This window comes from Mus musculus, chromosome 7 (assembly GCF_000001635.26).
Source record: "Mus musculus strain C57BL/6J chromosome 7, GRCm38.p6 C57BL/6J".
Classification (NCBI taxonomy): Eukaryota; Metazoa; Chordata; class Mammalia; order Rodentia; family Muridae; genus Mus; species Mus musculus.
In genome coordinates, this window is record NC_000073.6 from 80373109 (window position 1) to 80388365 (window position 15257).

Sequence of the window (15257 nt, forward strand, 5' to 3'; positions counted from 1 at the left end):
CCTCCTCTGGCCTGGGAGAGAATCATAGTACACTTGTGGTCCAGCCTCACCATACAGCAATAGCAAGTACTCTGTCATAGCTGATTTCAATAGTGCTATCCCCCTGCAATCCAGCTTCTTGTGGATCCAGCTAAGAACAGTTTTCAGATGCATATTTAGGCAGAGGATGGTCTACTCTTCCTAGATACTGGTGGTGGTGTTTTGCTTTTATGTTTTGTCTTGAGACAGGGTCTTTCTGCATAGCCCTGACCAGCCTAGCACTCTCTCTATAGTCTAGGCAGGCCTTGTACTCTACTTAGAGATCTGCCTGCCTCTGCACTGGGATTAAAAGTATAGGCCACCATGTTCCCTCTTATCTGCACGTTTAAAGCCAGTTTAGTCTACATAATTAGTTTCAGGCCAGTTAGGGCTCTGCAGCAAAACTATCTCAACAAAACAAAACAAATGCTTAACAGAGCTTCCGTTTTCTGTGCATATGCAGACAGCTGTGTCAGACACAGAAAAAAAATCAGTCTACCCTCAAGGTGGTCTATCCACCGGAACTATCTGGGTTTAAGTGCCTACACCATATCTTCTGGGAATCTCTCGGCCACTTGGCTGTCCAGTTAGTGTCCAGAAATATTGGCTGAGTGTCTTTGGCCTTGTATCAGTTGTGGTCTTGAGTTTTCTCGTGTCAGTCCCGGGTGGCCTGCCACATCCCAGGTGACAGTAGCTTCGGTTTTTGCAGAGCACTATTAGTTCTGCCCAGCTGCTGTTGGCCATTGGCTTCCACGCACGCTTTTGATGGGAAGGTTCCTTAGCCTTGTCGGACCCGTGCTCCACTTACAGGCCACGGGGTTCTTCCTACACAAGGTGAGACTCGTGGCACCAGCACCAGGCTGCCAGCCTACCGGCGTCTCCTCATAAGTCAGTAAAAGGGTAGCAGGTGCTTTTCCGATTGATGCTTGCCAAGCCAAGCCGCAAAGCCCCCTCTTTGCCTGTTGCCTGAAGTTCCCTTTTCTATGCAAAATATCCAAGCCCTGGCTTCCAGCCACAGTTGCTTGCTGCACTCCGCCTGCTGTTTGGTTTGCTTGATCAGTCCTCCAACCAGGTCCAGGTTCCCAGGAGCCTCAATGTCCCAAGTATCTCAAATGAGCGGCCACGCGGGCCCTCTGTAAGAGTGGCAGAGCCTTTAGAGCCCTTAGAAAGCTGAGCTATCTCTCTAGCTTTGGTTTCCACTTTTAAATTTTCTGGGGTTTGAGACTTTGGCTGGCCTGAAACTCTCTATGCAGATCAGACGAGCCTTAAAGTCATAGAAATCCACCCACCCCTGTGTGTGTTTCAGGGTGGAGCACCAGCAGAGGCCAGAGGAACAGCTTACAGCTGTCCTTCCACCGTGTGTGTCCCAGGGATCCAACTCAGGTCACCAGGCTTCGTGGAACACACCTTCCCTCACTGATCCACTTTGCTGGCCCAAAGGGGCACTTTTTTGTTGGGGCCCTGCTTATAGATGGGTAACTGTAGGGCAGCAGTTGTCAGCCTGTGGGCCTGGCCCCTATGAGGCTGCCTATCAGATCTCCTGCATATCAGATATTTGTATTATAATTCATAAGAGTAGCAGAATGGCAGTTATAAAGCAGCAATGAGATAATTTTATGGTTGGGGTCACCACAACATGAGGAGCTGCACTAAAGGGTCGCAGCAGTGGGAAGGTTGAGAGCCACGGCCGTAGAATAAGCTTGTGAAGTAGATGCATGCTCTCCAATGCCTCTTTCAGATAGTTTGCTAGAGGTGTTTTGTTTGGGGTTTGGTAATTCTGAGACAGTGTCTTGCTGGGCTTAACCTCTCTCTCTCTCTCTCTCTCTCTCTCTCTCTCTCTCTCTCTCTCTCTCTCTCTCTCCCTCCCTCCCTCCCTCCCTCTCTCTCTCTCTCTCTCTCTCTCAGACAGGGTTTCCTGTCATGTGAATTCCTGATCCTCCTGCCTCCACCTCCCAGTGGCTGGAATTACAGACATGAGCCACTGTACCTGGGTTGGCTTTTTTCTTGTCCTGTTTTAGGGTCTGGAACCCTAGTCTGTGGGATAGTGGTCCCCCTCGGTCAGGGTAGGTCCTCCCTCAGCCACTTCTCCCAGGAACACTCTCACCCATATACCTCAGGTGAGCCTCACCAGTCTCTCAGGTGACCCACCATCCAATCAAAGTGACAGTGAGGATCAGCCATCACAGGATCCCAGGCTTCTCTGTGTTACCCTGTCCCCTGGGGCCAATATCAGGGGACTCAGGGAGCAGTAGTATTGAGGACATCTTGTTACGGTCATGCGGGCAAACTGATGTTCTTCGTCTCAATGCAGTGACATGCCCAAGAAAGGCTCTCAGGATGTCCTTGCATACCAGTCTGTTCCAAGAATTCTGTGGTTCGTAACCACTGGTGTGTGTCATAGGCCATGAGTCATTTCTTTTACTGGCCACTCAGGGCTGATAAAAGGCGATAGTATCAGCTCTCCCGTTTCTATTAGCTCTTGCATAAAGGCCCTCCTCTTCCTTCTCTGATATCAGCCACTTGGCTAGGCCTGGGAAGTAAAGGTTGGCCCCCTCCCCGGGAGTCACTCCAGAGACCTAGGCCTCTAACCTTGCCCCTTGTCTATGGAGAGCGAAGGATGTGGTGACAGTGTGATGTCAGGCAGTTCCTTGTCTCTTAGAACACACCACAGCTGAGAGGGCATGGCTGCTGGGTGGCCCACCTGTCTGCCCAAAGGAACTGTCAACAGTGGCCCAGATCTCTATCTTTCACTCCCAATGAGAACTGAAACCCTGCCTTTTTGGGTAGGGTCACATTTCACTTTAATGACCTCTTGGTAGAACAGCTGGGTCCCCTGGGTGGCTTTTCTGCTGGATCTCCTCTGAAGCCACCATATGCACACACGCTTTTGACTTTTACAAAAGGCCTCTTGACTTTTGCCATGGGTGCAACCCTACGAGATGTATTACCTAATAACTAAATGGGTTCCCCGAAATTATCCCTAAGAAGGCATGAAGAAATCCCTTTCCCTCCCCAGCCCAGGAAGTAGATAAAATGTGCAGTGTGTGGGGGTGGGGTGGGGGGGAGAGTGACCATTTCATCACCTGAGCACCTGAGGTGGCCATCGTGATTCTAGGCTGGCTCACAGTGGTCTGAACCGGTAGCCTCCCTCCCGGGACCAGATGGCAAGAAGTCATCTCATTGAGCTGTTTAATCGCATTTGTGAGGACTCTGCTACAAGCCCTGGATTTCTCTGTAGTTTTCTCCTTTATATCCATGTCATGTTTGCAGCCTCGAGTGGCTTGGAGGATGGGGGCCGGTTGCTCAGCAACTGAGCGGCTTTTCTTCCTCCTCAGTCAGAGCGGCACCCTCCTCTGCCTGTCCAGTGAGGCGCGCTTCCAACATGTCCACTCAGGTCTTTCTCACTCTTGGTAAGAGTGGGTCTCAGTCCAGAGTAGTGATGCAAACCTTTAATCCCAGTACTCAGGAAGTAGAGGCAGGCTCATCCCTATGAGTTCAAAGCCAGCCTGGTCTACCCTGGCTGTCCTGGAACTCTCTTGTAGAGCAGTCTGGCCTTGAACTCACGGAGAGCTACCTGCCTCTGCCTTCTAAGTGCTGGGATTAAAGGCATCCGATTGCCTTGTCCCTTAGCAGTGGCTCTCCTGTGTTTCCTGACCCCTAGAGCCTATCACCATCATCACCATCATCACCATCATCTGAGACAGTCTCCTGTTACCCAGCCTGACCCCACATTCTTTATGTAGCAGAGGCTGCACTTGAACTCACAGAGAACTCCCTCACCCCTACCTCCCAAGTACTAGGAATTTGTATGTGATCCTGATAATGAAACAGAACCTCAGCAAGCAACCCATCAACCAGGCTGCATGCCCAGCCTCTCTCTGTAAAGGCTTTTATAAACCACACAGGCATGAACCACTTTGCCTGACCAAGAATATGCATGCATGTGTCCGTGCATGAGCCTGTGTGTGTGTGTGTGTGTGTGTGTGTGTGTGTGTGTTGTCTGAGTCTGGTGGGGTAGGGGGGAGGTGGGGGTGTGTGTATGGTTACAGGGTATTTTGTGGTCCTCATTAATTTGTCTTATAAGCCACTCCCAGTGTTTGTGGTGTGTTTGTTGGTGTGTTAGCGCCATGCTGCTATGTTCCTGACATTGCCTGTTTCCAAAGACTGTTTCAGATGACAGGGGTTTCCGCAGGACTTGTGGGACCTCGAAAGTCCTGGGTTAGCCCTCAGCCTTGCTCACATTTATCTTGAGTTCTCACCTTGAATGTCTTCTTTGTGGGGAAGCCTTACTTTACCTGTGTGCTCATCCCCTGAACTTTCTGTGACTGTGTGACTATTCTCTATTTTTCACAGACCCATGACTTTTACATCTCAGTTGCCAGCCTGTACATCAACCTACTTTTTATCTCCACAGGTTCCAGGAAGGCAACATCTTTACAATTTACCTGAGCAGCTTTGCGCTGTGATTCTGTTCTAGGGAACTGCGCCACCATCTGGCCAAAGCTTGTATAGCACCTTGCACTTCCTGGCTCCTGTCCATATTAAACCAAATCATGTCAGCTCTACCGGATGTCCACCTTCTCCTAAGAACTGGCCCCTTGGCCTCCAGAGGAGCACACATGTCAATATCACCCGATGAACACAACTTGTTTTATTTTTCTGCCTAAGAGAGGAATTTGGGCAGGAAGAAGGATGGAGAGCCGCACCCTGCCGGAAGCCCTGTTGCTGGTGGTTGGAACCCTGGTCTTGGAGCTGTCCAGCAGTGAGTGGGAACTGCTGAGGAGGTACACGCTCGCCTCCGGGTCTCACCGATGCCGCTTGCGGATACTGTGGAGCTCCTGGCAGATGATGCTGAAACTAGGTCTCTGCCCAGGCTCATAGGCCCAGCACTGCTCCATGAGCCTGAAGACCGCATCAGGGCACAGCTCTGGGCAAGGCAGACGATGCCCTAGGAGGACAGGTGCAATGTGCCAAGTATGAGAAGGGATCAGATTCCTTCCGATTCACTGCCCTTAAGGAACCACTCTTGGGGGCTGGAGAGATGGCTCAGTGGTTAAGAGCACCGACTGCTCTTCCAAAGGTCCTGAGTTAAATCCTAGCAACCACACGGTGGCTCACAACCATCCATAATGAGATCTGACGCCCTCTTCTGGTGCACCTGAAGACAACTACAGTGTACTTAGATATAATAATAAATACATCTTTTAAAAAAAAGAACCACTCTTGTCTACTAAGAACCCAAAAAAACAGAGGCCTAGGCTCTAATCTCTAACCCACCATGTGTAGACAGGCTTGTCGCCTGTGGTAGCTACAGACTTTTCTTATTTTGCCCCAGTAGGCTTTGAGAAGAAAGAGTTTGGTGGGAACATCTTAGGAGCTTGGTCCTGAGGTACCATCATAAATCTGTGGCCTTACCCTTTTCTACAAACTCCCGTGTCTGCTGATTGGTGAGGTTGGGATAGGGTGAGGCCCCCAGGCTGAAGGTCTCCCACAGCAAAATGCCAAAGCTCCACACATCACTCTCTGAGGAGTAGCGTCCTGCAGAGGAAGCAAGGCAGTATACATAGGGAGACTGTCCACATCCAAGGGCCCAGAGGCCACCCATGCTCAGTCATCAGCTTTGCCGCCCAGAATGGGTGAGAATCTGGTACCGTAGTTAAGGGCCTCAGGGGCAGTCCACTTAACAGGGACTTGTCTGAGGCCCGCTGAGGCGGCATAGATCCCATCAGCTTCTTCGCGGGACATCCCAAAGTCGCTGATCTTCAGGACATTCTTCTCTGTCACCAGGCAGTTCCGAGCAGCCAGGTCCCTGGGTGAAGCAGGGCAGAAGTTGGTCTTCAACCAGTGTTGCTTGCCCAGCTGGGTCAAGCACTCTAGACAACCAACAATATAGCTGTTCTTTAGGGCTTAGGAGGTGTTGCAGTTTGTAAAGTGTCTGCTAGCAGACATGAGGACCTAAGTTCAGATCCCTAGCTCTCACAGAAAAAATTGGCAATGCTCATCTGTTACCCCAGCACTGGGGCATTGAAGGATTCGCTGGCCAGCCAGCTTCACCAAGGTTTAGTGAGAGACTGCTTCCAAAATTAAAGCGATAAAGATCAAGACACCTAACATTGGGCTGGAGAGATGGTTCACTGACTGCTCTTCCAAAGATCCTGAGTTCAATTCGCAGCAACCACAAGGTGGCTCACAACCATCTGTAACAGGATCTGATGCCCTCTTCTGGTGTGTCTGAAGACACTACAGTGTACTCAAGTACATAAAATAAATAAATCTAAAACAAAACAAACAAACAAACAAACAAACAAAAACAACAACAAAAAGACACCTAACTGACCTCTGGCTTCCACACAGATGGACACGTATGTGCATATGTACAGAAACACGGTGGGACTCTCACACACAAAGCACTAAAAACCAGCCCAGGGGGAGCCACCGTGATGGGGTCTCCCAAAGCCTGCATCAGGGCCTGCCTCCCACTCACCTGTGGATACAACACTTGCTTTCCAAGTATTCCATGCCAGCAGCTGCGTCCCCTACCATCTGCAGCAGAGTCTTCACCCGCAGGCGGGCTCCCTCTGTCCGCAGGAAGGTGAGAAAGTCGCCCCCTAGAGGTGAGAGCAGCCTTGAGCCTCGTGGGCGACACCAGGCAAGCTGAGCCCTCACCTTGGAGACCAGCACCTCTGCTCACCTTGAACGAGCTCCATGACGATGTAGATCGGCTGTTTCTGTGTGCAGACCCCGATGAGACGCACAATGTTGGGGTGGTTGTACTGTTTCAGGATCCTGGGGAGCACTGCTGCTTAGGCTACATGCAATCTGTGCTCACAGCCTTCTACATCTGCCCTCCACCCCCCTCTGAAAAGGAGCCTCAGAGAAGACAGAAAGCTAAGGGAAAGAAGAGTGGCCGCGAATGCCTGCAGCCTTGGACACGTGACTGCAGGTGGGGGCCCTGGCTAGTACCTCTTTGCATTATGGGTATTACTCGGGTATGAGACGACTGGGAGAACTAAATGCCAGGCAGTACACAGAGGACACCTCTCACACAAGGGACCTCGAGCCTCACTCATTTGATGACCCACCTTGCTTCTTGCAGAAACTTGGCCTTGAGGTCAGGTGGGAGTGTCTCTCGGCAAGACTTCACAGCCACCGGGGTATTGTCTGCACGAAGGCGGCCACTAAACACCTCTCCGAAGTTCCCCTGCAATAGTCCTGGATTCCTACCACAACTTCCTGGTACTGCTGCCCTTTCTCACCTCAAGAGGACAGGCCATCTTGTCCCCAATTGTCCATGCTGATTTGTCACCCTGGCTCTCTATGAAGACTCCCCCTTGTAGAGATATAAAAGTTACCTGTGCCACCTCCTCTAAGAAGTGACATGGGAAATCCAGAAATCACTTTTCTTTGGGTTGGGAAAGCATTCTGATTGGAAAGTGGCTGGCATTTTACATTAACAGAGGAGCTTGGCAAGACACCCCAGAGCAGGGCTGGAGCTAGAGCAAGATGCCAGCCTAGGGGTTGGTAGTCGCTATTTTCCGAGAAAGGAATCAGGGGGTATGAGCTGGGATCTCATTGGGTCAGGGAGACCCTCTAGGACTCTGGAGGTGGAACCCGAGGTGGGACGGGGTGAGGGGCCTGGACGAAGCTGGTGAGGAAAGTCACAGGTAGAGCCCAGAAGGCTGGCGAGTCCCTGGGCCGTGGGCTGCACTTACCCTTCCGATCTGCTCTCCCAGCACCAGGTCCTCGTGCTTCAGAACCCACTTGTCCTGAGGAGAGAAGTGAGGGAGTTAGAAGTCTGCAAACAGAAGGGTGCTGGACCCCGTGTAGGACACTACGGAGCTGACTCAGTGTGTCACAGTGGCCGATTGGTCATATCCAGACACTGAAATAATCTGGGGATCAGGCTGATATCTATGGCCCATGGGTAGGAAGGCATCCCCCGCCGAGGAGGAGGCTGGCCACATTGTGGGGTAACGCTCACACTCTGAGCGTCTGTGATTCCCAAGCTCAGCATGGGCCAGGCTGTCCACAGGCTCACCTTGGGCACCGCCCTGAACAGGACAACACCACTCTTCTTTGTAAGGGGTTGCTGGGAGGACAGCAGGTGAGTGATGAGCAGAGGTATGCTGGGGAAGCCATCCCCTTCCAGCCGGTACAGGTTCTGTGAGGCAGGGATTGCAGGTGTTGGGGGGGGCATGAGGTCAGCGGCTTCCCTTGGTGAGGGGGCCTGAGGTCTGGGAGAGGACGAAAAGAGCAACAGAGGGGAGGGGGAGGGGGAGGGGAGGAGGGGGCAGGGACTACCTAGGACACATGGGTGACACTCTTGCTACCTTCTCTGACTCCAACTGAGTTAGAGAAGGAGGCACCTAAAGCAGGGACGGCTACTCCCTATATTCAAGGTCACGGAGCTCTAGACCATTTCCCTAGAGAGGGGGAAGACGGAAGGAATAGGGTCAGCTTCCCAGCCCACTCACATCTGAGGACTGGATGATGAAATGTCGGGGCTGGCCATCCCACATCACAGACAGTACATACTCCTGCTTGCCCTGGCTCTCCCGAACCAGGAAGTCCCCGGAGTGTGTTAGCAGCTCAGCTACCTCTGCCCGAGGGATAGCCCCGTGGTACCACAGCTGCTCATAGAGAGGCTTCTGCACCTCCGGCACGAGCTGCAGTGGTGGAGGGATCTGGGAGGAGCACGCAGGAGTCACTGGACTGGCTCAGAGCGGGAGAACCCTGGGCCAGCGTGGGGTTTCTCATATGCTCTTCTCCTTACAGCGACACTAGAGCGGCTGGCCTGGCTCAAGCTCGCTCTGAGCACAACCAGAATGGGAAGCTTAGGCTAGCAGATCCCAACCAAGTTAGTACTTTTCTCCTCTGAACCACGGGCCCCTCTGTCACTCCCAGAGCGGGCAGAGGAGTGGAGTAGCTCTGCAGCATACAGGGATGGCGAGGAGAGAACATGGGGGCTGGTAGGGCTCAGAGGTATCTGCAGCCTGGAACCCCAAGGAAGGAAAGGATGTCCCCTGACAACCCCCATCCCCTCACCCTCACCCCCGCCCCAGTGAAAGCCGTCTAGGCAGGCAGGTCCTTCTATGCAGGTGTGGAGGTCTAAGGAGCTTATCTGAGGCTCCTGGCCTGGCCTAACTAGATGGGCAGAGGTAGAGGCCCAGCCTTGGTACTACTCACAGAGAACTTGGGGCGGAAGATTCCGGAGAAGTGGCTTTTAAGGATCTCCAGTGTGGGTGTCCTTCCCCCCTCTCGCTCCTGCTCCTGAGGCCAGGGACAGACGTCAGCGAGTGGCCAGGCTTAGGGAGGGGGAGGGCAAAAATGAGGAGCACAGCCCCTGCAAGCAGGCTGGCAGGGGAGGGCATCGTCGTGGTAGGGCGCATCTCACCGTGGAGGAGGTGGAATGGCGGTCATCCTGAAGGAGCGGCACGGCTGGGGGCTCGCCCGTGCCGAGCTGCTCCATCTTGCTCTGCAGAAGTTCCTGCTGGGCCTGAAGCTTGTCCTGGCTGCACAGTGCTATCTGCAACCCTTGTATTGCCTCTTGCAGCATCTGCCTCTTGCTCAGAAGCTGCACCCTGCAGGCAGGAGCAGGGCAGAGAGAGGGTGGGTCTGAAGCTTGCGGCACCAGCAGAGGGGCGGGCGGGAGTCAGGAGGCTGCTGCCCGTGGGGCCTGCTCACCGTTCCCGGGGGTGGGTGTTCTGTTCCTCACTTTGGAGCTCACGCTGCAGCTGACTGACCATCTCCTGCCGGCTCAGCACCTCTTTGGTGGCCACAGCCAGTTCATCTGTCACAGAAGTCAGCCTGTACCCCAAGGGCAGGAGAATGAAAGCTGGGCCCCCACCACATGCACCCCAACAGAGCCAACCTAGCCTGGCCACCTGGCCAAGGGCTCCCTGCCCACACCCACACGTGGGTAGCGTGACAGAGGAGTACACACGTGTGTTGCACGCTCTCCAAGGTCAACTCGTTCAGCTGCAGCTCCCCTGGCTCCAGCTGTTCCCCGTCTTCAAGAAGCGACTCATCAAAAGTGACACAAGGTGGCACATCAGGGGTGGATCTGTGGGTGGACAAGGTCCTTCAGTGAATCCGTCAGAAGTCCTGGCGCTCAGGAGGCTCAAGGATAAGGACCAGCTCACCCATATTGTCGCAGGAAGCCTAGGTACTCAAACTCAGGCTGGATCCGAGCAGCAGCTGCAGCCAGCTCACGGTGAATGGATGCCACATCGTCCTGCACCAGACTGCTAATCTCCAGGTATTCCTGCAGGATGTCCTTCCTGCATTGCCCCCCACCCCATAGAGCCACTGAGTCAGAGGACCTCAGGCTAGGCAAGAAGGCTAGCTCAGCCTAGGGCAACACTTCCGGAACAATTCTAGGGTGACCCCCCCCCACACACACCTTAGCTCATATGCAAGTGAGTAACTTTAGGCAAATAAATCATTTAAGGCCGCCCTGGCCTTCTGCTTCCTGATAGGATAGTAGGTATACTGGCAGTGGTAACAGAACCACTGAGATTCTGTGGGTAGGGCCTGGTACACAGGAAGTACTCTGGAACTAGGTCCCCAATAAATGTATAAGGCAGTAATGTGCTGCTGACCCCCAAACCCTGTCTCCCCAAGGCTTAGCACCGCCACCCCTCCCCCACTGCCCAGTTCCAGCCTTCTGTTCTACTGTTGGTTAGACAGCACCGGGACTGCGCTTACAGAATGCCCGCCATCTCCTCGTGCAAATCCTGCAGTGACTGCAGCAGGCCAGGCAGCATGAACCGGTGGTGGTGGTGGTGGTGCAGCTGTGCGGCCCTCACACCCAGGACGTAGCGGTTGTGGTGGGCAAAGAGCTTCCACAGGCTCCGGACATACTTGTCTTTGGCCTTGTCTCGATCCTTGTCTGCCAGGTGAGAGGTGAGAGGGAGGGAGGGAGAGTGGGAGTGGGCGCGCATATACCCATGCTCAGGGCATGGGGTTGGTATCCCAGAGGCCTAAGGAGCAGCCCCCACTCCCTGGGCACTAGCTATAGGTCTACTAGACTGGGTTTTCTCCCTGCCAGGAAGAAGAGCGAACCTTTGCTGGCTTCCTGGTACTTGCGCCTGGCCTGGGTGCTATCTCGTACCAGGGTCCGGTACTGAGTCTTCAGCTTCTCAATGTCCTGGCTGTGGGTCTGGAAGGAAAAGGGAGGTCAGGGCGCGGAGGCAGACCCTTACGCCTGGGGCAATCACATCTGAGGCAAGGTCCTGCCGCCCAGGCTGTCAGGTTAGAGGAACTCATCCTTCCCAGGGAGTCTGGAGACTTGTGGGGAAGGGGGCTGCTAAGGTCAGGGTCAGAGGAGCTGCTGAAGGAGGCAGGAAAGAATTCGGGACAGGCTCCTACTATCCTTCCTGGTGGCAGATATGTAGATTCATATGACCCTATAGTCAAAAAAAAAAAAAAATTCCGCCGGGCCCCTGAGCCATCGCCCAGTCCCTGGTTTTCTGCCTTTGAAATGTATTCATGATGCGGAAGGGTGGTGGTGGTGCACGCCTTTAATCCCAGTACTCGGGAGACAGAGGCAAGCAGATTTCTGAGTTTGAGACCAGCCTGGTCTACAAAGTGAGTTCCAGGACAGCCAGGGCTATACAGAGAAACCCTGTCTTGAACCCCCCCCCCCCAAAAAAAACCTCCTTAGGCTTGGTTATCATATTGAAATTCTTTTCCTTCTCATAATTTTTTTTTTTTGAGGTAGGGCCTCACTACCTCAAGACTATTCCAGGCTTACCCAGGACCCATTCTGTAGCCCAGGCTGGCCTCAAATTTGTCACAGTCCTATCTCTGGAATGCTGGGATTACACACATGAGCCACGACACTCAAGTTCACACTGAGTTACTATTTTATTTTAAAATTTTGTTCCATTTATGTATATGTGGTTGTATGTATGTACAGGAAGGCATGCCCACCAAAGCCAGAAGAGGCTGTCAGATCTCTGGGAGCTAAAGTCATAGGTATTTGTAAGCTTTGTTTGGTGTAGGTATTGGGATCTGAATTCTGATCCTCTAAAAAAGAGTAAACATTCTTAACACTAAGCCCTACAAAATCATGCTTGTGTGTGTGTGTGTGTGTGTGTGAGTGTGAGTGTGTGTATGTGAGTGAGAGTGTGTGTGTGTGTGTGAGTGTGTGTGAGAGAGTGTGTGTGAGTGTGTGTATGTGTGTGTGTGAGAGAGAGTGTGTGTATGTGTGTGTGTGTGAGTGAGAGTGTGTGTGTGAGTGTGTGTGTGAGAGTGTGTGTGTGAGTGTGTGTATGTGTGTGTGTGAGAGAGAGTGTGTGTGAGTGAGAGTGTGTGTGTGTGTGTGTGAGTGTGTGAGTGAGAGTGTGTGTGAGTGTGTGTGAGAGTGTGTGTGTGAGTGTGTGTATGTGTGTGTGTGAGAGAGAGTGTGTGTGAGTGTGTGTGTGCTATGGTGCACATGTAGAAGTGTCAGAAGACAAGGTGCAGGAGCTGGGTCTCTCCTTACTGTGAGTCCCAGGGACCAAACTCGGGTTGTCAGGCAAGGCAGTAAATCAACCTTCACACACCGAGCCGCCTCGCTAGCTTTTTGTTTTGTTTTGTTTTGTTTTGTTTTGTTTTGTTTTGTTTTGTTCTGGGCAAGTTCCCCTGCTCTATAGCCCAAGACAGTCTGCAACCTATGGCAATCCTCCTGCCTCTATTGATTGAGTGCAAGGATTATAGACCACCATACACTTGTCTTTTACCTTAACTTCCAACATTTTTATTTTGCTCAGAGCCCTGCACAGTATGTTCCTGGTAGTAGGAACAGCGGGTGGTGGCCCAAGACTGGAATGCTCAGCCCAGTTCTCTTGCTTGGATGCTGGGACAAAATGTGCAAGCTTCATTTGGCTTCTTTGAATCTCAGGTTCCCCATCTGTAACTGATTGAATCCATAGACTTTGCCAGTCTTTTTTTTTGGGGGGGGTATGTTTTTGAGACAGGGTTTCTCTGTGTAGCTCTGGCTGTCCTGGAACTCACTCTGCAGACTAGGCTGGCCTCTAACTTGGAGATCAGTTTGCCTCTGCCTCCCAAGTGGTAGGATTAAAGGCGTTCACCACCACTGCCTGGCAACTTGGAAAGTCTTAAAGAGCCAGCTAGTATATATTTCGAGCATGTAGGTCATAGAGTTCTGCAGGAATTACTCCATTCTTTCGCTGAAACATAGGATCCCAAACGATGGGAGGACAAATGAGCATGAAACCCTTAACTAGAATTGAGTTAGGAAAGTCTGGGAAGGCGGACCACAAGAGGGCGCTGTGGGTCCATGGTAGGACCCAGCTCTGTGGCAATGAGGGGTGTGGTACTGGGAGATTGACCAGTGAGTGAATTGGGGAGAGAGGCACCCAGAGACAAAGCAGCTGCCTGTAACCCAGCCTGTAGCTGAAGAGCTGCTGGGACTCAGACCAGGGCAGGATTCGGCCTCTGGGGCCCTGGCGGGGTCCACTCTAAGCACACTTGCCCCCCCCCCCCAAGTCCCTCACAGTGGCTCAACAGGCCCTGTAGCAAGTTAGCCAAAGTTGTGAGAGGAAAGGAGGAAGCTGCAGCGGCAAGGCCACACAGGCCATCCTGGAGCTGGGCCTGCGGTCAGTGACTTCTGCTTCCCTAAGCACTCTTGTGTAAAACTGCACCTTATTGCGACAGCGTCCTCTGGGTGCCCGCCTACCTTGGTGAGCTCCTGCTGCAGCTGCTGCCACTGCTCGTTGTACGTCTTTCTCAGGTGCTGCCGCTCCCGGATCAGCACGCTCAGTTTGCTCAAGGGCCCCGAGTTCAGATCTTCTGCATGCTGCCGCAGCACCCGGCTCAAGTTCTCGGTCTGGCTTGTTATCTCTGCCCAGGACTACAGCACATTGTGGGATAGGGAAATGGGAAGAACAGGGCAATGGCCCGCAAGCCTGGGTTTGCATCCTTTCCAACCCCACCTCTAAGCGGGGAGGTGATGAGGGCAAGTGAATGGGAGAGCTCACGGAAGCTCACCTGGCTGACAGGGCTGTCGGGGCCGCTGCTCCAGCTCTGGCCTCCGCTGTCCTGCAAGGACATGTGGTGAAGCAATCCTGCATATTCCCGGTCACTCTTGACCCTCTGGGCCATCCACTTCCTCATGCCCTCCAATAAGCGCAGCTCAGCTTCCTGCATCTGCTGCACTGCCCCGTGGCCCTGGGGGCTGCACAGCTCTGAAGAGAAGCCCATAATGGTGTCCTGGGGACAGAAACCGGGTCATTCAGTGGAGACAAAAGAAGCGGCTGGTGATGGAAGATGAGGCTACGGTCGAAGAGGGCTGCGGGCGGGACATGGGTGGGGTTCTGCTTAGAAAAAAAAAAAAAATACCAAGAGGTGCAGAGAGCAGCCTGGACTGGGGCTGGCCCTTCTGCTTCCGATGTACTAGACTAGATTTCAGAGCCAGTGGTCCTGTTTCCAGGAACCAGACTGGAGGTCCCTAACAGGACCCTTCCCCCACACCATTCCTGGGTGTTACCGACTCCTGCCCTGCCCAGGGCCTTCAACAGTGCTGGACTGCGGCCTCCGGGAGCCACCGAAAAAAAACCCTATCACTGGGCTTTCCTGCTCTTCCCAAGATCCTAGCCCCACCCCCATCAGGTTTCAGGTTCCCAGAACACCCGCCTGGCCCCTTTCCGGTGCCCAGCCCTGCCCGTGTTCCACATAAACTCCTGGATCTCGAAGGTGGAGTTACCTTTCTCGGGCAGCTGCTCCTGGGGTAGGTGGCGGTGGACCGACTAAGGCCCAGAATCTGCCGGGCCAGTTCCTGATTCCTGCTTCCTCCTCCGTGGTTTCAGTTGCCCTAGGCCGCGGGGCGGGTCCACTATAGGGAAGAGAGAGCACAGCCCACCCCCCCATCCTGCTCCCCACTCTGCGTGCCCTGGGCCACAGCCTACAGCGACAGCTCAGCCACGGAAACGGAAGGGAGGAGGAGGCCGGCAAAGAATGGCCATGCGAAGAGTGGCCTGTGAACCAGGCACTCTCCAGGGTCCCGCGAACGCGGGGGAAGGAACCCAAAATGCAGTGGGGATGGACTCAAGGTGAGGCCTCAGGCAGGGTGTTGGGACCCCCGGGGCACCCAGGGTGTGTGGACTAATGTGAATCCTGACAGCGTGCTAGGGTGCCAGGGGGACATAGAGGAAGGAAGCCTAATCCTGTCCCTCCTCTGGATTCCCTAAGGAGACCTCAGGCGCCAGCCACTATTTGCATATAAAATCTCCAAG

At 53.4% G+C, this 15257-nt stretch overlaps 1 protein-coding gene across 3 annotated transcripts; it reads right to left on the minus strand.

Moving 5' to 3' along the window:
• Positions 1 to 4649: 4649 nt before the first annotated feature.
• On the minus strand, positions 4650 to 14846 carry Fes (feline sarcoma oncogene). 3 transcript variants are annotated; one of them, XR_003946388.1, is made up of 19 exons: positions 14729 to 14846; positions 14014 to 14235; positions 13703 to 13876; positions 11083 to 11179; positions 10726 to 10909; positions 10161 to 10298; positions 9962 to 10081; positions 9703 to 9825; positions 9413 to 9599; positions 9205 to 9323; positions 8493 to 8702; positions 8057 to 8179; positions 7731 to 7784; positions 7101 to 7219; positions 6710 to 6804; positions 6503 to 6626; positions 5670 to 5827; positions 5434 to 5556; positions 4650 to 4966 (listed from the first exon to the last, which is right to left on the minus strand). XR_003946388.1 is itself a non-coding variant. In NM_010194.2 (19 exons), the coding sequence occupies exons 2-19, from the start codon at positions 14224 to 14226 to the stop codon at positions 4824 to 4826; spliced, it is 2469 nt and encodes an 822-aa protein (NP_034324.2). In that variant the 5' UTR covers positions 14227 to 14235; positions 14729 to 14838; the 3' UTR covers positions 4650 to 4823. The 3 variants fall into 3 exon arrangements, 2 of the variants coding, with proteins under 2 accessions (NP_034324.2, XP_006540667.1); NM_010194.2 differs by having other exon boundaries at positions 9205 to 9288; positions 14729 to 14838; XM_006540604.4 differs by having other exon boundaries at positions 9205 to 9288; positions 14014 to 14339; positions 14729 to 14828.
• Positions 14847 to 15257: the final 411 nt, after the last annotated feature.